A 23,461-nucleotide genomic window follows, 5' to 3' on the forward strand; every position below is an offset into this window, starting at 1 on the left:
CCCGTATACGACAAGGAGCTCCTTGCGATGCGGTATGCCCTGATAAAATTCAGAGTGTACCTGCTGGGCGAACAGGCATTCGCCGTGTACACAGATCATGCATCGCTGCGGACAGCGATGAAGTCGCCGCATCTATCCCAGCGTATGGCGCGCTGGTTGTCGTTCTTCGCCGAGTACAACTTCGTCGTGCACTACAAGCCGGGCAAGAACAATATCCTCGCCGACGCGCTGTCTCGGCGACCCGATTACGATCCTCGTGTCGTGTTGGGTCGTCAAGTGATTGACGACGAGGATGAAGGCGATGATCACTGCGCAGTGTGCGCAGCGTCAGGCATCAACCTGACGCCTGTGTCCCCCGAGATGGATTTACGCGATGAGATCGTCGCGGCGTACGCAGACGATGCCGTCTACGCCAACATCTTGGCGTACATCCGCTCTCCCAGTGACGAGACACTGGGAGCCCTCTCGCGCAATACGCGCAACCAGATCGACCGCTACCATCTTGACAATGATCTGCTGTACTACAACATCGATCGTTTCGGCGCTCCGCGAGTCGTCGTACCCAACGACGACGATCTGCGAGCTCGCATCATTCACGAGTTCCATGATAGCCCCATGGGCGCACACTTGGGCCGCGAGAAGTCCTTCGCGGCAGTATCCCGCGACTTTTACTGGCCCCGCATGTACAAATGGGTGCGTAAGTGGGTCCGCACTTGTGAGACCTGCCAACGAGTGAAGCCGTCCAAGTCGTCACAAGCGCCCCTGCACCCACTGCCGATCGCAACTGAGGCCTGGTGCTCAGTTTCCATGGACTTTGTCTTCGGGCTCCCTCCCGATGCCGACGGTCGGAACGGCGTCTTGGTTTTCGTGGATCGATTCACGAAGATGGTGCATCTCACCCCCGTGAGTGATACGGTCACCGCGGCTGAGACCGCGGCGCATTTCGTCGATTGCGTATTTCGACACCACGGTTTACCGGAGTCGATCATCTCCGATCGTGACCCGCGGTTCACGTCCGCGTTCTGGACCGCCCTCTTCCAGCTTCTGGGGACGAAGCTGTCGATGTCGACGGCGGCCCATCCGGAGACGGATGGCCAGACAGAGCGGGTCAACAGGGTCCTCGAAGATGTTCTTCGGAGTTACGCAACTTCTTTCGCGAGTTGGAGCAAGTTCTTACCCCTTGCCGAGTTTGCACTCAACAACGCTGAGCACGCCTCGACGGGGCTGACCCCGTTCTTCGCGAACAACGCGCGGCACCCGCGTGTCCCGGCTCTCCTCGCCGTGGGCCATCCCACGGTGTCTGGTGCCTCCACTCTGGGTGGGGATGATGACGGTGGCAGTGATGAATATGTTGTGACGAGTGGGGCTCACGACCCCGAGTTACTGAACACGGTCACCCGCTCCAAGGCGAAACAGGCTCTCGCGACGCCGAGCTCCGCGGCGTCTCCTCTCGCAGCATGGACTGCGCGAACCCTGATTGACCCCGGTAATACCAGCACTCAAGTCGCGGTCAACTACGCACCGAAGTCCCCGGCGCGCCAGATCGATAACGCCGCCGTTTCGGCGTTCGTACAGCGACGGGCGTCTCGCCCGTTTTGTGCGCGATGCCCTTCAAGATGCAGTGGATAAACAAAAAGAGAACGCGGACAGGCGCGGACGCAAGAATATGGCTACCTTCCGGATAGGAGAGCAAGTCCTCCTGTCGACCGACGGCATTCGCTCTTCCGCAGTTACCAATCTTGGCGCGAGCAAACTCGCGCCTCGTTTTATTGGACCCTTCAGAGTCGTGAAGGTTAACGGTGAAGCCTACACGTTGGATATTCCTACGTCATTACGATTACACCCGACGTTCTACGTCGGGCGGCTCAAGAAGTACCACCCCGCTGTTATCCCGTCGACACTGGATCCTCCGGCGCCGGCGCCGGAGCGTAAAGCGAACGCCCCTCTCGGCGCGCCGTCCGCGCCGCCGACTGCCGCGGCTGTGCCCCCGTCCGCGGCGCTCCAAAGACGCGCATCTCCAACTCCCGAGTCCGCGCCAGTAACTCCCGGTTCGACTGGCGCGCCGCTTCAAGCTCCCTCCGTGTCTGTGCGATCTGCGCAGTCGCCTGCTCAGCCTCCACCTGAGCGTCCAGGGCACGATTTGCTGCAGCCTCCACATCCCCCTGGAACACCCAGGCGTACGACCTATCGCCGCGAACCCCCTCCGCCGATTGTTGACTCGGCTGGCCAAAAGTGCTGGATCGTGGATCACCTCGTGGCGCACGAGGACCCCCCTCGTGCGACGCCTCGTACCCGCGCTCGTACGAGTAGAACATCCACCCGCGGGATTCCCCCCGCGCGGCGCTATCGAGTCCGCTGGCTTGGTTATCCGCCGGACGAGGATACGTGGGAACCACGTTCATCTCTCCTCCGGGATGTCCCGGACGTGGTCCTCGAGTACGAGAGCGCGATCGCGAACGAGAGCGCCGCTGTCGCCGACCACGCGGCGACCAAGATCGCGACCGAGAACTCCATCGACGGCGACCCCGCGGCGACCGAGATCGCGAACGACCACGAGCCGACGGGGATGCACCCCGCCGAGAACGATCGCGGCGGCCTCCGCCGCGAATAGAAGCCACCGAGACCTCATTGAGCGCTCGCCGATACTTGGCGATCCACGACTGCTCCGTTTCACCGAGCGGCCGCTCGGCGACCTCACGCGTCCAGTCGACCTCGGAGTAATGCTCCGAGCTGCCGCAGACGACACAACCCTCGCAGACTTGCACGTAACAGATCCGATCCTCATTCCACGCGTTGGTACACACGCGCGTACGAAGCTCCCGCAACAATGCTCACCAATGACTTCCTCGCGACCCGCGAGCCACACAACGAAGTTGTCGCCCTCGCGAAGCATCCGATTCCATCGGACGATCATAGCACACCACGAGCGCTGGAGCGAATCATGCGCGACGCCATCAATACTTTCCCCCCGCAGTGCTCGAAATCGACGGAAGTAATCTTGCATCGTCGCCAGCGGTTCTGGCGACTCCGCGCCGGACAAGTCATACAAATCCCACGGCTTCAGCTCTCGGTCCATCACGCGCAACGATGATGGAGCTCGTAGCGCGGGCGTGCCCGTGCTGATCACCGCCGCCGAAGATTGTGTCGTCGCTGTCGTCCTCGCGGAGCTCGCCCGCGTGTCTGCCGCCGTCCCCGTTGTCGTAGTCGTCTCCGCAGGCGTCATCCCCGATCTTTCCGCCGTCTCACTCTCCTGTCCCTCGCCGCGCAAGTCTGGTTGTGATCCTGCGGTGCGCAGGAGCTGTGGTCCGCACGCATCGTGATCACCCAGTTAACGCCGCGCCAACTGACGTCTCAATTTCCAAGAATTCCCCGCTTGCACTCACGTCTCGTGAGTGCTGCCTTGAGAGGAGTGTGATGTAATGGGCCCTCCATTTCCTTTAGTAGCTAGACATCTTTCCGATATTGCATAAGTAGGCATGGTCGGCACACGACTAGCGTGTGCTGACTCGTCATCCTCTGATTGGCTGAAAGGTGGGGAAGCCAGTCCCCATCTTCAGCCAATCAGCTGTCGACCTTTGTTTGAGTGGTACACATTAGTCCTAAGGGCTAGCGCCCCGGTCTAATAATAAATCAGAGTTGAATTTACATCGGACTTAATACTTAGTTCTCAGTCTTACTGAGAACAAGACGCTTCCTCAACACCTAGGTGTAAGCCAGTAACGGGCATACACCGGGCCCGTTACAGGAGGGAGGCAGGCGATGGAGCGTGGCGGAGCGTTTGTTGCGCGGGTTTCGTGGTGTGGGTGGGTTGGTCGTAGGGCTTGTTGTTGTTTGTTTTTGTTGGTTGAGTGTTCGTGCAAGCGCCGTTGGTTTAGTGGTAAAATATCTCGTTGCCAACGAGATGCCCCGGGTTCGATTCCCGGACGGCGCATTCTCTTTGCCTTTTTGCCTCACTCGACGCTCCAGCACGCGTTCCGGCGCCTCTGCCGAGGCTGTGTGGCAGCGACCTGTCCGCTGCGCTGCTCCCTCGGCCGGTGTCGACGTCGTATATGCCGCAGGTCACCGGCATGGCGGGCCGGCGGAATGGCTGCCTGTCGAAGCCGGGAGGTTGTCGGTTTAGAAACAAGTGTGTTGCGGCGGCTGTGGTGGTCGGAGGGAGGCAGGCGATGGAGCGTGGCGGAGCGTTTGTTGCGCGGGTTTCGTGGTGTGGGTGGGTTGGTCGTAGGGCTTGTTGTTGTTTGTTTTTGTTGGTTGAGTGTTCGTGCAAGCGCCGTTGGTTTAGTGGTAAAATATCTCGTTGCCAACGAGATGCCCCGGGTTCGATTCCCGGACGGCGCATTCTCTTTGCCTTTTTGCCTCACTCGACGCTCCAGCACGCGTTCCGGCGCCTCTGCCGAGGCTGTGTGGCAGCGACCTGTCCGCTGCGCTGCTCCCTCGGCCGGTGTCGACGTCGTATATGCCGCAGGTCACCGGCATGGCGGGCCGGCGGAATGGCTGCCTGTCGAAGCCGGCAGGTTGTCGGTTTGGAAACAAGTGTGTTGCGGCAGCTGGTGTGGTTGGAGGGATGCGTCAGATGGAGCGTGACGGAGTGACTCCGTTTGAAATCCCAAATTTAAATATTGAAATGAAGGAGGTGGACTGCGGATGCTTCAATGCATCGATTGGCCAAAAGAAGTAGCACTTCGCTGGCCGTGTGCGATTTTGTGTAGGGTTAGGTATATTTGAACAGGCAGAATCAGAAAGGTTTGTATGCAATAACACAGCGTAGAATCATACATAGGGTAAGGGGAACAGCCTTTTCTTCGCCGTTGCTGCCCTGAGGTGGGTTCAGCTCGCACGAGGCGCATCCGGCAATTGCTCGGACCGGAAAAAGCAGCGCTTCATTATCGGATCTCCCGCGAAGCCCCCTGCTCTACTGGTGCGACCAGCCCGAAGCGCACGTGCGACAGCCTTTTTAGAGCCGTAAATGTGTTGGACTATAATTGATATAACGTAATTAAAAATTGATGATATTATTTTGCCTTTATAGGATGGATATTTCTAGAGAGCATATATGCACTACGTGTCTGCATGACTTCGGACGCTCCGATAACCTGCAGCGTCATCTGCGGCGAACTTGCAAAGGCCTACCAGAGCTTCCTCGTGAGCTCTGCCAGAACTGCTGGCAGTGGATTAAAGGCAACCGCCACCACCTAGCCCGTCACCAGAGGTCGTCCCGGTGCCGTACGATTACGGAGCGTGTCGAGCATCTCAACCACATGTCCCAAGCACGGCGACAAACGGACGCTGGGTGGCACCGCCGTAGGCGTAATCAAGGTGACGATCCAAATGTTGACGCGCGTCACACCGAGAATAGCGTCATCGATGTGCTGAGTGGAGAGAGCAGCCACCTCGACCAGCTTCTACAAGAGGACGATCAAGATTACGCGGTTGAAGATGATGTCAGCGTAAACATCCAAGAAGATGAGAGAAACAACGAGGAATCAAGCCTACTCGACTTGGCGGATTTCGAATGGAGCGAAATTGATCTCGACGCGCCTCCTCTATTTCTGCTGGATGCGCCCATCACAGAAACCGTCCCTGAAACCAGTGAAGAACGAACAGAGCCCCGCGAAGGCGTCAGCGACTGCAGCATCTGTTTACGATCGCTCGACGACCACGACGGTGAAGATGATGAAAACATATGGATATGCGGAAACCAGACTTGCCGGCAACCTTTTCACCGACGCTGCGTGATCGGCTGCATTCCACACGATCCAAGGTGTGGAAATTGTCGCGAACCCATCGATGTCGATGTTGAAGAGGGTGAGGCTGTGGTTGTTGGGCACATCCCTGCCCCACCGACGTGCCTAGTCTGCAAAGAGGTTATCCAAGGGATTATTTTGGAAGGGCCGCAATGTGACCACAAGCTTGATTACGACTGTTTGAAGGCATACAACACGCAATACTTAGGCCGACGCATGGACAAGGACTTCCTCTGCCCTGCCTGCCAATATCCGTTCCCGGTCGACCTATTCGGCAGTGACGACGAAGACATTGCCGACAACGACCACAACGATGACACTGCGTTCGAGTACGAAGGATATGAAGATCAAGATGATGAAAATCCAAGCGGGACAGCTAGTGACTCCAACAGCGCTGATGAATATCATCCAAGCGACTTCAACAGCGAGTCTGACGACTCAGACGAGGACTACCATTTCGGCGATGACTGATGTGTCCAGGTAGATCGTGCATAGCACTTACATTAATATACGCTTTTATTCGTTTTTCTATTAATAATTGTATACAGTACAGTTGAGGACGACAATACAATTGAGGACGAGGGTACAATTGAGGACGACAGTACGATGGTACAATTGAGGACGAGGGTACAATTGAGGACGACAGTACGATGGTACAATTGAGGACGAGGGTACAATTGAGGACGACAGTACGATGGTACAATTGAGGACGAGGGTACAATTGAGGACGACTAGCCCTTCGTTCGTCTCCGTTTCCGGATAGCAGTTAGTATCCTGTTCACAGTCAGCTCTCCCTGCACGTCGCTTGCGAATTCCTTCTCGAACAACGCCTCATCGTTGTTGTACTCATCACGAATAAACTCGGCGATGATTTTCATTCGGGAGAGACGCGATCTGTGGAGTTTCCGTTCATGTGGAAGCATATCAACGCCCGCACGATACTGGTGACACGCAGGATTGGCTTTCCAGTATTGATTGACGTAGTCCCTCCACGATTTTGCGTCAGGAAGCTCAGACACCAGATGCGTGGCAACGACATCAGTCACCGTAGCAGGATCTTCCAGTACCGTTTCCTGCGTCGAGCCTTGTGTTTCTGCGATATTCTTCACCATCTGCCGGAGACCTTCCAGCAGCGACTTCAGCTCTCCAATACCAGATACGGATTCGTGCACGTCCGGTGGGCTCATAGTCGCTTGTAACTCTTCGGTACCGTCGCTATTCATTTGAGCGTCTCCATAATCGAGGCTTCGTATGCTTTCCAGAGCTGCATCGCTGCACGAGACTGAATCGGGCGCTAGCGAGTCACCCAACACGTTTTCTTCTCGGTCCAAAACGTCATCTACTAGATACCTGGTCACCGTCTCAGCTTTCTCACTTGGCGCCCAACCTGCCCACCATTTCACGAGTTTAAGCGACCACCTGCGCTTTTCTGGTGCAAACATAAATCGGTATTGAGCACCACCTCGTTGAAAGCAGTGAGATGTAAACCAAATCTCATCGCCGAGCAGGTTTCGGCTGATTCCAGCAGCCTCAGCGACGATGTTGAGCACCTGAGTGAAATTGCTGTCCGACATAGGCGAGCCCCACTTCACACCAACGTTCGCGAACGTAGTTCCATCTATCGCAGTAGCAGCCCCTCATTTCCGTTTCTTTGAGCCGTTGCGTGGTACCTTCGTAAGCGCAGGAAACGCGTAATCAGTGTCTCGCCAAATGTGATGGAGCTTCGAACTTGCATGCGTAAACCACTTCTCTAGATATGTCAGAGACTCAGCAGCTTGCTCTTCCTTCGGAAGGTGGTGAAATGAGTACGTCCGGCTTGCCAGTGGATCATGGTCTGTCTTTCTATCTCGGATAGTAAAACAACCGAAGCGTATTGTCGCATTGCCCTTGCGCGATTTGCGTTGAAGCCCCAGGTGGATGTCTCCTTTCTTCATCTGAAGAACTTCGTTGATGCGTCACATGCCGTAGAAGCTGAGTGAGCAAACAGCTGAAAACCACAATCGCATGGTCTCGTTGATCACCGAGTTCGATTCCAGAAAGGTAATCATTCTCGTCAGCATCGTCAGCGACATGGGCGATGCACGCTTCGGGGTTCTTTCGCGCTTCTTGGATTTGCTGAGACCTGCCAGAATCTGGGTGATGGCTGCAGACCTGGCCGGATTACCCCGCGGCACCAGGGTTCCGTCCGAGCCAGTCTCGACAACCCAGCGATCGTGTGGGTGACCCCCCGTGAGCATCTCCGGCTTCGTGTAGTGCCAACTGAGAGCAGCGCGCAGTTTCTCGGCAGGCCATTGACTTGTGTTGGTAGTAGCAAGCTGGTTGATGTAGGCTGCCACGACACCTGGCAGCTCTACAAAGCGGTGCTTGAGCGGGTCCGGGTAGCCTTCATTCTGACAGAACGCCGCGAAGCGTCGAAGACTGCTGTTGTAGTCTGTCCGGGTGCGAGTTTCAAGCCGATGGTCTGCATATTTTGCTGCGGCTTTGGCTGCGCCGTAGAGTCGACTGGTTATCGGGAGATCCATGAGTCGGTTGACTTGCGAGGCTCCAGAGAGAAAAAAACGAAGTGAAGGTTTGTTTGTTATGCCCCCTACTGTCTTCCTCAATTGTACTCGGCTGTCTTCCTCACTTGTATTCGGCTGTCGTCCTCATTTGTACTCGGCTGTCGTCCTCGTTTGTACCCAGCAGTCGGTCACCGTTTGACGCGCCAGTTTAGTGCAAGATCGATAAATACAATAGTGGACCACTGTACTACAATGTTGTGCCTATATTTTTGAGCATTTGGTTTTGACCAATCATATAGCGTCGCACAACCGATTTTGGTCCTCGCACCAGTGGGAGAAGTTAACTGCAGTGGGTTATACAGTATCGTTTTTGTAACATCGAGTTAACCAATCAAAGCACAAAGTGTCCGTAAACGCTTGCGTCCGAAATGCAGTTGCAAGCGAAGAAGGCGGCAAGCCGCGCCGTCGCCAGCGAAGCCGCCCGCCTGCGCGCATTCCTGGAGGCCGGTCGCGGCAAGACCATGGTGCTGACCGGAGCTGGCATCTCCACAGACTCCGGCATCCCCGACTACCGCGGACCCAACGGCGTGTACAACCGCAACAAAGAATTCCGCCCCATCCAGTTCCAGGAGGTCGGCCATGCTTCTGTTGCTGACCTTTTGCTCTCTTCTGCAGTCTAACCGCCTAGTTTGCTCTCTCTCTCTCTCTCTTGTCGCTCTTTGTACAGTTCATGGGGGCCCACTCATATCGCCAGCGCTACTGGGCGCGCAGCTTCCTCGGCTGGCCCAAGATCCTCAACACGCAGCCCAACGGCTCGCACCACGCGCTCACGGGGCTGCAACAAGCTGGCGTCCTCTCCGACATCTTGACGCAGAACGTGGACCGCTTGCATACCAAGAGCGGCTCGCACAGCGTTGTGGAGATGCACGGGTCGCTGCACGAGGTGGAGTGCCAAGGCTGCGGCCACGTGACTTCTCGCCAGAGCTATCAGGAAGCTCTACGCGACCTGAACCCGAAGGTCGCCCAGTGGTCCGCCGAGCACCCGGACAAGGCTGCAGGAGACGTGGCATCCAGTGACAAGGTGAATCCGGACGGAGACGTCGACATCTCGTGGAACTATGACGACTTCGTCTACCCAGCGTGCAGTAAGTGCGGCGGCATCATGAAGCCCAGGTACGCTGCTTCTTTTTCGCCGTGACGGGAGGTATGGGAGTGCATTTGTCTTACATCCATGCTTTTGCTGTATGGTTTAGAGTTGTGTTTTTCGGCGAGAACATGCCGGCAGCCACACGGACGGCAGCATTAGAGCGCGTCTGTGATGCCAACGCACTGTTGGTCGTTGGGTCGTCACTGAAAGTGTTTTCGGCAATGCGCCTCATTAACCACGCTCACGCCCGCAAGATCCCGATCGCCATCGTGAACCTGGGACCCACGCGCGCAGATGAACTGTGCGACCTGCGCATTGACACGCGTTGCACGAGCCTGCTGACCGAGGTTGAGGACTTGTACGGATAGAAAGCAACTCGGCTGATAGATCTATTAGAGATGATTGCAGCTGCTGACAAAGCATGATACAGCAAAACGCTCTAGTTGCGACAGCAAAGTGCTCGCTGGCGGAGCAAATCAATTAAACGAAGGATGAAGATCACACACCTTGAACTACTTCTGTCGTCGAATATCTTACACACGCAAAAACGCAGCAATCTCTTCATGGGAGAACAAAGCACCCCATGAGTTCTCACAGCTCCTTAGCTCCACACAGTACGCGTGGGGAGCACCGACGAAGAACCGCCGACAGGCAGGTTTGGCTTCGCAGCGCTTCCAGTGCTCACCGAGTTCAGGGATGCCACCCGTTGAGCTAGCCAACTCGGTCCAGTCGACTTAGCTGGCTTCTCGTTATCCTCGGATGACGGGGCGGCTTCATCCTCCGCCTTCACTGGCTCTGATGCCGGGGTAACTTCTTTCTCGACCTTGGTTGGATCCTGCTGAGCAGTGGTCTCCGGTTGAGCGTCTGATTCGACAGTCATTGGCTCCGGCTTCTCCGCCTTCTTTTCACTGCTAGCATCCGCGGCTGCAGCGGCAGCTGCAGCGGTGTCAAAGCGGAAAGTGACCGAAGCTGAGTGATCGAAAGGAAGTCGTTCCATCACCGACTGGCTGCCGTGAGCCAGAACAGGAACAGCCGACTTGGCCTCACGGAGCTGAGCCTCCGTGAACTGACGCGGGTTCACAGTCGACTCTTTCACGCCAAGGCGAGGACCATCGTACTCGGGCATAGTCTTTTGGATGGTACGGCCAAGCGCATGGATGCACTGCACAACCTGTCCAATGTTCTTCTGATTGTACAGGTCCACTGTCTCGAACAAATCGAACTCGGCAACGCCGATAGTGCGGCACGCGCGCACGAAGCTGCTCACGTTTTCCATCTGCTTGAAGGGCATCGTCGACGTCTGGATCTTCGGGATTAGACCGGGCTGGATCTTGTTCATCAGCGTGCACAGAATCACGCCGTCCTTAAGGCTGTCGGCGAAGCTGGCCAGGAACTTCTCGCCCAGAACGGCCTCAATCCACTCCTGAGCCTCTTCCTCCGCTGTGGGTCCCGAACTAGCCGCCACACTGTTCAGACCGGGGATCGACGAAGCGACTTTTTCGTCGCTCACAGTCGTCTTTTCCACCTCCTCCGACAGCTCCGCTACAGTCGCAGCGACCTCCTCCTTCGTCGGCACGTGCTTCGCGCTGGGAGACAGCTCTCCCTCAGGCTGCGAGTCGAACGTGGTGAGCTTGTCCGCACTGCGGAAGCGCGACAGCTGCGCGATCTTCTCCTTGGACGGAGGCGGCGGCGGGGGCGGCGCGCGGTACGCGCTCTGGGCCGCGTCGGCGCCCAGCATGACGTTGTTGGTGTGGTACGACGTGTAGCGCTTCATGGTGCGGAAGCTGCCGAGCGTCTGTTGCGAGATGATGTTCTTGCCGTCCGCCAGCTGGTCGGGTGTGAAGGAGCGCTGGTTCTTGATGCTCTCCTTGACGCCCAGCGTCGGGCCCTTGAAGTCCGGGTAGTTGCGCTGCACGGCGCGCCCCAGCGCGAAGACGCAGCGCACCACGTTGCCCAGGTCCTTGAGCTCGAACAGGTCCACGGTCTCGAACAGGTCGAACTCGTTCACGCCCATGACGCGGCAGGCCTTGAGGAACGCCGACACGTTCTCCATGAGCTTGAAGGGCATCTTGGACTTGGTCTCCACGCGCTTGACCACGCCCGCGTGGATCTTGTTGGCCACGGTGCACAGCACCACGCCGTCGCGCAGGCCCTCGCCGAAGTCGTCGCCGATCGGCATCTCCGAGATGGCCTCGAGCCACGCGCGCGCCTCGTTCTCCATGTCGTAGTCGTAGCGCTCGGCCGCCTTGCGCGCCAGCTCGGCGTCCAGGCCGAAGCCGCCGCCGCGGGGCTGCACGGGCGCGCGGAAGGACATGGCGGTATGGGAAGGAAGCTGCTGCTGCTGCTGGGACTTGCTCTCTCTCTCTCTCGACCGACGACAAACTGCGCGCTCCAGCTCAAGTCGGGGAATGACGGCGGAAAGTCGGTCCGGCGTGGAGACCAGCTGGGCGCGGAATAAACCTGAGTAGTAATGATATCGGGGATACTATAATATATTTTGACAGACCCACTTATTACTTTATTGCGTCAGGTACTATATCACATATAAGAGGCAAATTGAGGAATCGGCATCTACTACGCGCATCTTACTGCACATTTCATTTGTAATGTAAATATCTATTTACACAGTTTATTATATTAATTTTTGAATATTGATAATAAATGAAGTTGTATTACTGAGAGCCGAAAATGGCTATTACTACTGAACCCTGACTGCGATCAGACCACCAGTCCACCACGTCAGTCTCCGCCACGAGGCGCCATGACAACCATGGGCATGCAAGCCAGCTGTCCGCAACTTTCTTCCGGCGTCTGGGCTATTAACCCAACGGCAGCAACTTATCCCGCACCATGTTGACCGAAACTTGGTGGTAAATCGAGGTAATAATGCAGCTTCAACTACTAAAAGTATCCTCTTTCGCGCTGCAAGGATGGTGTATCCCTACAGCTAGCGCTAATAAGTCTACTCTCGGATAGATAGGTTTCTTCGGCGACGCCAGCAGATCACGCGTCATCCTGGTTGGACTTGTGGGGCTTCTCGGGTGATTTAGCGGAGTCCCAGGCCTGCGCCAAACGCTTGGTCGACAGCAACGGCTCTTTCTCTTCCTTCGACCCGACGAAAGCACGATCTCGCTGGGATACTCCCACAGGCGTTGTAGGACCACTCACCACCGTCGCGGTGTACACCGTCGGGTACGTGTTGCCACGAGCTGGTTGTGCCGCAAAGGCTGCCAACGACGCGGCCGTCGTGCTCGCAGTCTTGGTCGCGCGCTCGTACAGTTTGGACTTGAACGCAAATTCTTGGCGCAGCATGTCGAGTTGGACTTGCGCTGGAACGCTGCGGATGATTTTCCAGAAGGACCAGATCAACAGCAGCGAGAGATGCTCGCTTACGAGAATCATGACCATGCGCGTGGTGAGTGAGAAGCAGGCAAAGTCCGGACCGAAGCGGAAGTGCGAGAAATCGCCACCCATGGCGTCCGAGATCTGCTTCGAGCAAGACGGCGAGTAGAACTCCATGGCGCCCGTGGAGATGAAGATAAGCCCGATGTTGACAATCACACCAGTGAGGGCGAGTACGTGGAGCATATTGTGCCATTCACCGATGCCGCTGGCCTTGCGGGGGAACGGACGTCGGTTGGTTCGGCAGAGGCGGAATCCGTCCCCGCGCGTCTTCAACGCATTAACGATCATGCAGGCGGCAGGCATGAGCGGCCACAGCATGGAAAACATGACCACGAAGCCGAACTGCACCGTCATGTGGTGGTAGTCATCATACGGGTCGTAGTTCTCCTGCTCGCTCTCGAACAAAATTGCACGTGCCTTCGCGTTGAGCAACTCCACTTCGCGTTCACTGTTCTCGAGGTACCGCGCCGACGACCGATTCAATAGGTGTGCTAGGTTGTCGCTGTTCCGTGCAGCAGTATCGCCTCGGTTGGGCGTGCGTTGATCGCGCGCGTTATCGGAGTCCTCGTTTTGATAAGACATCTCGGCGAGCAATCGTCGTTCTCCTTGCGCTTTAACCATAGCCATGACTTTGCGATCCGTGCCGCGGAGACGTTGTTCGTAGTGTTTACGGTGAATCCACGGGACGGTCACGGCAATGAGCAAGTTTAGCAGCTGGGTGATAATGATAGGCGTTAGGAACAAGGTCTCCAAGTCGAGGTGGTTGATGTCGAAAGTTACCCAGCCACGGCATGGAATGCAACGAGTTTCGCGGAATCCCATCTCATTCCAAGCTGGAGGACACGAGTCACAATACGAGCCCGAACGATCCATATACGGCCCAAAGCAACAATTGGCCGGGTCCTTCCAAATAAGTGCGTTGAGGAAGTTGGTAATTGTATCGCCAGCACCGGGGATCACATACACGAACGCTAATAAGAAGAACCACGTGTAGTAGTTGAGGAAGTCCATGAGGAACAGCTTGCGGATCATCGACTTCTCAAACTGCTCGATGGTTTTCCAGTTTTCCCACTCAGTGAACATTCGTGCGGCCTTCGTCACAATGACACTCCACTGGATTATATCAACAAACAACCCGTAGAGTATACCGCCGCCGAGGATGTAGAACCACTGCGCTGAAAAGATTCCTCTGTCCGGGTAGCGCACTTTGAGCACCTCGAACGCGGTGATCCAAATAGCAATCACAAACATCATGATAGAGATCTGCACTACCATGAAGGTGACCATCGCTAGATACTTTGGGTAGCGTTTCCAGCTCGGGTAGTATTGGTCAGGCAGGCCGGTAACCGGGTTCACAAATGCATCGCCGCGGAATTTCGGGTTGCGGTACACAATCGTGTTGGTGTCGGTATTGTTCGCCCACATGTGGTTGAGTTCATTGTTGCGGCGAGACCAGGCCTTCAGGAACCAGTAGCTCCACACCACCGAAATCAGCACGGCCCAGCCCACCAACACACGCATGTACATGGGCGTGCCCATGACCCCACGCAGACACGTCAGGAGCACACCAAGCAACGCGATGGGCACCAGGAACTTGTTGTAGAAGTCCATGAACGCGAAGTAGTAGCCCACCTTCTCGCCAAAGTGAGCTCTCACCTTACGGAGGAAATTCTCCGACAGAAACTCCAACTTCTGCGTCCCGATGAACGTCTTCAACAAGTACCTGTTGGTCGCAGGGTCGTGCACGGGGAAGATCGATCTCACGTTGGGGTGGTCCTCCGTGATCTTGGCCGTCTCTCTGATGATGTGGTCGATCACTTGGATCCGCTCGGCAGGCGTGACAATGGGGCTACTCTGCGCCACCGAGTCTACCTCCCGCGAGTTGCCGCTGCGCAGCCACGTCTGGAAGCGCAGGCGCCGCCCGTAGATGGCCAGCGCCTCGTCGTTGCCGCGGATCAGCAGCACGAAATACTTGCTGGCCTTCTTGCCATCGGCCTCCACGCGGCTGAAGTCGCCCTCCAGCACGTCGACGTCCAGGCCGCTGGCCACAAGCTTCTCGATCAGCTGGCCCTCCACGCCGACGCTGATGTCCACGGCCACGTCGCTGCTCTCCTCCTCCGTCTGCTTCTTGCTCTGCCGCGATTGCTGCTTGGCCTTGCGCCGCGTCACGATGGCGAAGTCGTAGGTGGCACCCTCCAGCTCCGCGCCCTTCAGGTAGCGGTACGTGCCTGGGTGCACGACCAGCGGCTGGCCAGGCTGCGGCGACACGGGCGACTCGAAGGTCCACTGGTCGTCCTGCAGCGCCAGGTTCATGGCGCCCGCCGAGAGGTGGCGCTCGCTGCGGCCCTGCGCCGGCCCGTTGATCGGCGCGGACGTCACCTCGGGCGTCGCGTCGTCGTCCTCCATGACTCGCGACTCAGCTCGATTCTCTGGGGACCCTTTGCTCGAGTGGATCTGATTCGCTGCAGTTTGCTCAAACTTTGCTGTGGTGCTGCGAGTGGTGAGATTCCCCACCATAATTTAGTGTATTGACGACCAAAAACAGGGTTTTAGTACCTAAGAGCGTTTTTGCCAGCGCTTTCCGTCTGGTTAACCCTTTCAACCCCGTTATTTATTCTGTATCATACAGAATAGGATATCACTCATGTCTAGTATACCGTCTATTCTGTGCGATTATTCACAGCGAACCCATCATAAAAACGCGAAAACTAGCTAAAGGAGATTGGCTAAAGCAATGACATCTGTCCCTTTTTTTAGGCGATTTTATTGGTCATATCAAATCCTGGACGCACTTAGAAAACTCTAACAATCCGATTCCTCTCAGAAACGATCAAACTGACCCCTTTCTCGGCTTCATCCTTCCACCAGCCACAGCTTCTCACTCTCGCTTGTGCTTCCAAGACCCACCTGTCCCGTTTCCAGCTTCATCCCTTCCTGCCCCCCCCCCCACCGATAATGAGTATCGCAGATGTTTTGCAAGCTGAGAATCGTGACCTCCGTCGCCAGCTGCGTGACGCTCGCCGCGAGGCCACGCGACTCGCAAGGATTATCGAGCGCAAGGACGAGCAGATTGCCGATTTGATTGCAACGCACCACCAGGAGAAGATGGCTCTGATCCAGAATCTTGACACACGCATGACCGATCTGCTTAAAATGCTTCGCAGGCTTGCTGGGGAGCTACGCTCCAGAGAAAACCGTGTGGCCACGTCCCCTGAAGACGACAAGGTGCACGGCTTCGCCATGACCATTCGCCCGCTGCGCGAAAATGGAGCTCACGAGATCCGGTTTATTGCCGGGCAAGAGAGCTACGTGTCTCGTCAGGTGCAGCGTGCTCCTGGCACGCTCTTCGATTTCACCGAGACTGGAAATCCCATCGACTTGCGTCAGAATTTCCAGCGCGAGGCTACACCCGCCTCCGCGCGAGAATTGACGCATATTTAGAGGCAAACCCCGTGCGTATATTTACTGTATTACTCATGGTAAAATAAGTTCTGTAGTGGGCCTACTTTGGCTCACTACTTTAGCTTACACGTTGCGCTACGTGTATGAGGAAGCGTAGGAGTTTATTAATAATTTGAATTAATTATACTTGAGTCCACAAGTATAATATAAATCAAATAAAACACCGAGTAGGTAGTTTAAGGTAAAATGAGAACTGTATTGCTTGTAAATTGATCTTCCTCTAAAATCTGCTAAAAACTGTTTATCATCTATGAAAGGGTTGACAGCGGCTGGCTGTCAGAGCCCCGCTAATATGCATGTCTCTGATTGGTAGAAAGATGCTGCTTTCTACCAATAGGATCTTTTGGGTATGTGTGGACCACTCATTGTGGTGGTCCACTTCAATGTATCCATTGGTGTGTCTTACACCAATGTGAGGAAGTATCTAAAACCTTTAACAGATATTTATCTGTTAAACCATAAGCGGCAATTGCCATGCACAAGTGACAGTTGTCACTTGTGACCGTTGTCATGCACAAGTGACTGTTGTCACTTGTGTGTGTAACCCAGTTACACCATCCCCCGTTAAGCTTAGACGTGTCGGTCTCGACACGTCAATTAATATTGACTGCTTGTCAATTGTTTGTGCTGGGGTTTCCGTGCTCATCCGCAATGAGCACGATCAAGCTGAAGACCACCATTGCAACAGAGTGTAAACTCTCTGTTGCTGTACAATGCGCGGTAGCGCGAGGTGCGCCAAAGCTACCACGGGGACGGACAACACAGTGTCTGTGTACGATTCTTCGATGTCGACCGCGTCTATGCGTCGACATCTCTAAGCGAATTTCTGTTGCTTACCGTGATCGGGTAAGCAAGCGCCAAAGCACTTCGAGTCCTTCTCGAAGTGGCAAGTATTAGCAACTCCACGCTGTTGCGGTGGAGGCTGGTGTCCGTGCGCCGTGCGCACTGTCCGTCCAGGTGGCGGTGCATATTAGCAACCGCGACCACAACAGGTATACTATATGTATACCTGAGAGCTTCAATGATCTCCGTGCTAATTATCTAGCACGCGAGTTGTCAGGCGTTGTAGATTACTACAGCGCTCGCACTACCTTCTTGCTGGTAGTGCGTGTTGGGTTTCGTACTGTAACGGGGTTACACACACAAGTGACAACAGTCACTTGTGCATGACAACGGTCACAAGTGACAACTGTCACTTGTGCATGGCAATTGCCGCTTATGGTTTAACAGATAAATATCTGTTAAAGGTTTTAGATACTTCCTCACATTGGTGTAAGACACACCAATGGATACATTGAAGTGGACCACCACAGTGAGTGGTCCACACATACCCAAAAGATCCTATTGGTAGAAAGCAGCATCTTTCTACCAATCAGAGTCATGCATATTAGCGGGGCTCTGACAGCCAGCCGCTGTCAACCCTTTCATAGATGATAAACAGTTTTTAGCAGATTTTAGAGGAAGATCAATTTACAAGCAATACAGTTCTCATTTTACCTTAAACTACCTACTCGGTGTTTTATTTGATTTATATTATACTTGTGGACTCAAGTATAATTAATTCAAATTATTAATAAACTCCTACGCTTCCTCATACACGTAGCGCGACGTGTAAACTAAAGTAGTGAGCCAAAGTAGGCCCACTACACCTGGTAGCACTTTGTAGTCCGTCCAACGACCGACTACTTGACGTTCGTACGAGGTGTACGAACGCGGAGCCGAGAACCACATGAGCACGGAGGTGCCCATGGAGAGCTCCAATACGCCTGCAACTCATGTTGCACGCGCGGACTGCCCCCACCTGTCGGATCCAGAGTGGGAAGCCCTCCAACGACTGTCAACAGTCATTGGGGAGGCGGCGATAGCCGCAATGTTGCGTACGCTATCGCCGACAGAGCAACATGGTGTTGCTCTGGGATTCATCATGAAGGAGCAGCGCGATGCTGCTTCCTCAACAACGGCGTCGTCGGGGACGACACCGCGTGCTCAATCATTAAAATTGAGCGTGAGCAATTATGTAGGAAGAGAGGGCGAGCCTCTCCTCCGATGGCTTGTCGAACTCGACACAGCCATTGCGGCTCGACGTATCGTCGACCCGTTGTCAAAGGTTGCGTTCGCCATGTCATGTCTTGGCGGACGAGCGAGGAGTTGGGCGTACGGACGCCGACTCTCAGATCCTACGTGCTTTAGCACGTACGAGATATTCAAAGAGGAGCTCAAACAAGCGTTTGAGCCCCGCAAATGAGTTCCGGTCGAGGGCGGAATTCCTCGACCTGCAGCAGGGTAAGCATGACGTCCATGCTTACGCGCAGCGCGCACGATATTTGGTATCAAATATCGTGACTAACCCGATTGACGAGGCGACCAAGGTCGTCACGTTCATGAAAGGGCTTAGAGATGGGCCTGTGAAGACCTATCTCTTCCGAGAGTACCCGAGTACTCTCGAAGCTGCGATTACTCTCGCAATGCAAGAAGAGTTTAGCCTGCGGCAGGCTAAACTGCATGCGAGCGTGCCGAGGTCGCAACCGCGCCCGGTAGTGAGCACGGGAGGTCCGGAACCAATGGACCTCTCGATGCAACGGCTGCTGGTCACCAGCAGCACGGAAATAATGTGCGATGCTTCCGTTGCGGAAGGATCGGTCACTTACCAGAGAGTGCACGGCTCCCGTGCACTACAATAGTAGCCGTCGTGGCGATGCTGGGCATCGCCGCGAACAAACAAAAACGTGAACATCCAGTAGGCGCGGGGCGCCCTACTGGTAATGCAGTCGCGCGTGCCGACATCGGGCACGCACACTGAGGACTGCAGCCCCCAGTGAGACCAGCTCTCACTGCAAGAAACAAGATGACAGGCCAAACCTAGTCATCTTGAAGGTTTACTCGAAGAGAGCGAGTGACTCTCTTCGAGCTTTGGTAGATTCAGGCGCGTCGAACAACTTTGTTCGACTACGGAGCCTGCCGAGACTTGACTTCGAGGAGGTAGATACACCTCGAAGTCTTCTGGAGGTACGACTGGCAACAGGTGCCATCGTAAGACCGAGAAGCGCGTCGTGAACGTGCGCTTCTCGTACAAACAACGAGTGTTTGTCGAACACTTTATCTTCCGGGACCTGGACGATAAGTTCGACGTGTATGGGCATGCCGTGGCTTGCACGGCATGATCCGGTGATAGACGGTGCGCGCGTCGGCAATGCTGCCGACGTCGGAAGAAGAAGATGTGTTGGTTCGGGAACCAACACCCACGTTCAAGCGTGTAAGGGACAGTCCCTGACCCGAAGAGGTCAGGTCGACAACGACGCGTCGGCTCCGGGAGCCGACGCACCCTCGGTCATGAGGGGCTCCGCCAATGAATGGCGTCGAGGTGACGAAGGCGTGTCAACTCCGGGAGTTGACGCTGCAAACAGTGCGGACGGTTGCAAACGTACCGCACTGACGCAATTGCATGCTGTCGTGCAGCCGGGCTGCACGACGAAGCGCCATGCGATCAAGCCGGGCTTGATATCGCGCGCCCGCAGACAGGGTCTGCCGGCGAAGGACACATTACCGTGCAGCCGGGCTGCACGAAGGAAAATGCGGTCAAGCCGGGCTTGATACCGCGCGCCCGCGGACAGGGTCCGCCGGCGAACGACTGTCCACGGCCGGGCCTGGAGCAGAAGAACAACTGTGCGGAGCCGGGCTCCGCACAACAAGAAGACGGCGCAAGCGGAAAACGCTGCGCAAGTCTCGGTCCGGGACCGAGACGCAACAAGAGCAGTCTGCTGGGCAGACTGCGGTGGTGACGCCGAATGTCAAGACGCTAAGCGTCTTGACGCGCACCGATACTGGATTCCAGTATCGTGACATGGAACTCGCTAGTCCTCCGACGACGGCGTCGGAGTTGACTTCGCTTCCAGCCATGAGCTGGAAGCGCTTCACGCGCAACTTGCACGATGGACGCATCGAGCAAGTCTGCGTTCTTTCGGACAGCGAAAGAACGGCGAGCGAGAGCGAAGAGCTGAGGCAGCTCTTCATGGAAGTACCACTGAGAGTGAAGACACTCTCAGTGCGAAGACGAAGCGAGAGCGCTTCGAGGAATAAGGTTGGGACTCGCTGAAGTCGAGTCCCTATTACGAATTGTTGAGGGAGTACAAAGACGTACTCCCGGAAGACATTCTGCGGAGCTTCCGCAGGATAAGGGCATTCAGCACGAGATTGATCTCGTGCCGGGCACGAAGTACTGTGTCACGCGGCAGTGGCCACTGCCGCGAGAGCAAGTGAAAGCGATCGACGACTTCTTTGAAAGTCGTCGTAAAGCAGGACAAGTGCGGGAATCAAAGTCCCCGCACAGTGCTCCGACGATCTGTGTCAAGAAGCCACAGGGCGGATGGCGCATCGTTCATGCCTACAACAAGCTGAACGATGCGACGGTACCGGCGCAGACGCCGATACCGCGAAAAGATGTTATCATCGATTCGATGGCCGGGAGCACCGTTTACAGTGCTCTCGACTTGCGAGATGGATTTTATCAAATCCTAATGCGTGAGAGCGATATCCCTCTCACGGCAGTGAGCACGCCAAGCGGCATGCTCTGGGAATGGCTAGTAATGCCACAGGGGCTTAAGAACGCCCCTGCGACTTTCAACAGGTGCGTGACGCACTTGTTGCGCTCGGTGCGCGACTTCGCGCCGAGCTACTTCGATGATGAGTTCATCCACAGCCGGGCTGTGGACGGAAGACGACGTAGAGATGCACAGGGTGCATCTCCGGAGCTACTTGAGCTTATGCGAAAGCATAAGCTCTACGCGAACCTGAAGAAGTGTATCTTCGGGCGAGCGAGATACCCGTCCTCGGGTGTCTCGTAGGGAAGAATGGTGTCCGCCCTGACCCAGAAAAGGTCAGAGTGATTAACGAATGGCCAACGCCTTCAAGTGTCAAGGAACTGAGGCAGTTCCTTATTTGGCCACGTACTTGTGCAAGTACGTGGAGGACTATGCGGGCAAGATCCGCCCGCTGTCACAGCTTCTTAAGAAAGAAGCTGTGTGGAATTGGACACCCGATTGCCAAAAGTATTCGATGCAGTCAAGCGGGCTTGACTGAGGCGCCGATCTTGGCAGTGGCTGACCAAGATCGCCCATTTCACGTAGTGTGTGACGCATCCGATTTCGCGATCGGATGCGCGTTAATGCAGCACGATCACGAGGGCCGTGATCGTGTCGTCTACTACCAATCGCGTCAGCTGAAGCCAGCTGAGCGCAACTATCCGGTGCATGACAAGGAACTCCTTGCCATGAAGTATGCACTCGCAAAGTTCCGAGTGTACTTGCTTGGGAGTAGACCATTTGTGGTCTACACCGACCATGCTTCACTGCGCACCGCAGTGAAGTCGCCACACATATCACAAAGAATGGCGAGATGGCTCTCATTCTTTGCGGAGTATAACTTCCGGGTCGAATACAAACCCGGAAGATTGAACGTGGTGGCCGACGCGTTATCACGTCGGCCGGACTATGCAGAAGCTGTTGACGTCAATGCCATTGACGCCATGCGATCGAGCAAACCCACGTCGTCTCTGTTGGACGACGTGAAGGCCGCGTACGCGCACGACGCGGACGCGAAACTCTTGCTGGCCTATGGCACAGCACCTTCTGACAAGTCCCGTCAGAAGTTGCCCAAGCACCTTCGTGCGCGTGCACACCGATATCGGGTGCACGACGGACTGCTTCTTTATAATGCAGTCGACGACAACGCGGACCGCGTTGTCGTGCCAAATGACCATGACCTGCGACTCAGGATCATGTACGAGTATCATGATGCCCCGTCTGCGGGACATCTCGGACGTGAGAAGACATACGTCCTTCTCACGCGTGACTTCTACTGGCACCACCAGTACAAGTGGGTGCGCAAGTACGTCCGTGCTTGCGAGGTATGCCAACGCGTAAAGCCTGCGCCGTTTGCGCAGGCTCCATTACAATCACTACCGACTCCGTCGGAGTGTTGGAAGTCCATGTCATTGGACTTCATCTTTGGTCTTCCCCCGGACAGCGGAGGGAATACCGGTGTTGTGGTCTTCGTCGACCGCTTCAGCAAGATGGTACATCTTGCTGCGGTGCCGGCAGAGGTGACCGCGAAGCAGACGGCCCGTCTGTTCGTCGACATGGTGTTCAAACACCATGGCATGCCGTCCGACATCGTGTCGGACAGAGACCCGCGCTTCACAGCGCACCTGTGGCAAGAAGTGTTTACACTTCTTGGGAGCCAGCTTTCCATGTCGACTGCGGATCATCCGCAGACGGACGGTCAAACCGAGCGCGTGAATCGCGTGCTCGTCGACATTTTGAAGAGCTACGCTCACTCGTTCCAAAACTGGAGCGAGTGTTTGTCGATGGCGGAATTCGCCATCAACAACTCGGTGCATGCCTCGACCGGGCATACACCGTTTTATGTTAATGCCATGCGGCATCCCCGTCTGACCAGTTTACTCGGAGTGGTGGCTCCCACTTTAAGTGGGGGAGGATCTACGACTGCAACACAGCAGTCGCAAAAAGCCGCTGACACTTGCACAGTGTCAGCCGCCACAACAAGGACCAAGACAACCAGGTCTGCGGGGGGCGCAGACCTTGGCAGGAAGAACCAAGGGTCAGCGCAGTGTGCTGACCCCCAGAACAGGAAAACGAGTTCGTGCAGAGCACAGACTCCACAAGGAACAGGACCACGGTCTGCGCCCGGCGCAGACACCGCGAAGAACCACGCAGAGGCCGGGCCTCTTAGGAGAGCGAGCTGAACGAGTTCAGCTCGGATGCGATTGACTTTATCAATAAAAGACAAGCCGTAATTCGGTTTGTCCAGGACACGATTGCAGCTTCTGTGGATAAACAGAAGCTGAACGCCGATAATATTGGCAGGGGCAACACAAATTAATTCAACGTGAATTCATTGGTTTTGTTATCTACTCAAAACCTGCCCAAACATGCAGTTTCGGATTTCGGAGCAAGCAAGCTTGCTCCGCGCTTCATCGGGCCATTCACGGTGATGGCACGCCAAGGTAACGCATACACGCTAGACATACCGTCTAGCATGCGGCTCCACCCGACATTTTATGTCGGGCGGTTAAAGCCATACCTCCAGCACGAGCCAAGTGGCTCGTCTGACCCGAAGAGACAGCCTCGACAGGGGAAGCCTCCCTCCAGCGCGTAGTCGCGCTGGAGCAGTTAATACAGTCGGGC

The 23,461-nt window shown here is 55.6% G+C and overlaps 5 protein-coding genes across 5 annotated transcripts; 2 read left to right on the forward strand and 3 right to left on the reverse strand.

Moving 5' to 3' along the window:
- Positions 1-5,960: 5,960 nt before the first annotated feature.
- Positions 5,961-6,215, forward strand: IUM83_06526 (uncharacterized protein; the record flags this gene model as incomplete). The annotated part of the gene is made up of 1 exon (XM_067930746.1): positions 5,961-6,215. One exon carries the CDS (start codon positions 5,961-5,963, stop codon positions 6,213-6,215), a length of 255 nt encoding a protein of 84 aa, XP_067789878.1.
- A 1,484-nt stretch (positions 6,216-7,699) lies between these two features.
- On the reverse strand, positions 7,700-8,266 carry IUM83_06527 (uncharacterized protein; the record flags this gene model as incomplete). Its single annotated transcript, XM_067930747.1, has 1 exon — positions 7,700-8,266. One exon carries the CDS (start codon positions 8,264-8,266, stop codon positions 7,700-7,702), a length of 567 nt encoding a protein of 188 aa, XP_067789877.1.
- A 407-nt stretch (positions 8,267-8,673) lies between these two features.
- Positions 8,674-9,760, forward strand: IUM83_06528 (DHS-like NAD/FAD-binding domain-containing protein; the record flags this gene model as incomplete). The annotated part of the gene is made up of 3 exons (XM_067930748.1): positions 8,674-8,877; positions 8,973-9,418; positions 9,499-9,760. The coding sequence occupies 3 exons, from the start codon at positions 8,674-8,676 to the stop codon at positions 9,758-9,760; spliced, it is 912 nt and encodes a 303-aa protein (XP_067789885.1).
- Positions 9,761-9,993: 233 nt separating this feature from the next.
- IUM83_06529 (IQ motif containing GTPase activating protein) lies at positions 9,994-11,706 on the reverse strand (the record flags this gene model as incomplete). Its single annotated transcript, XM_067930749.1, has 1 exon — positions 9,994-11,706. The coding sequence occupies one exon, from the start codon at positions 11,704-11,706 to the stop codon at positions 9,994-9,996; it is 1,713 nt and encodes a 570-aa protein (XP_067789884.1).
- Positions 11,707-12,395: 689 nt separating this feature from the next.
- IUM83_06530 (Protein required for meiotic chromosome segregation) lies at positions 12,396-15,203 on the reverse strand (the record flags this gene model as incomplete). The annotated part of the gene is made up of 1 exon (XM_067930750.1): positions 12,396-15,203. One exon carries the CDS (start codon positions 15,201-15,203, stop codon positions 12,396-12,398), a length of 2,808 nt encoding a protein of 935 aa, XP_067789739.1.
- Between the last annotated feature and the right edge of the window lie 8,258 nt (positions 15,204-23,461).

The sequence above is a fragment of the Phytophthora cinnamomi genome, assembly GCF_018691715.1.
Source record: "Phytophthora cinnamomi strain GKB4 chromosome Unknown Contig50, whole genome shotgun sequence".
Classification (NCBI taxonomy): Eukaryota; Oomycota; class Peronosporomycetes; order Peronosporales; family Peronosporaceae; genus Phytophthora; species Phytophthora cinnamomi.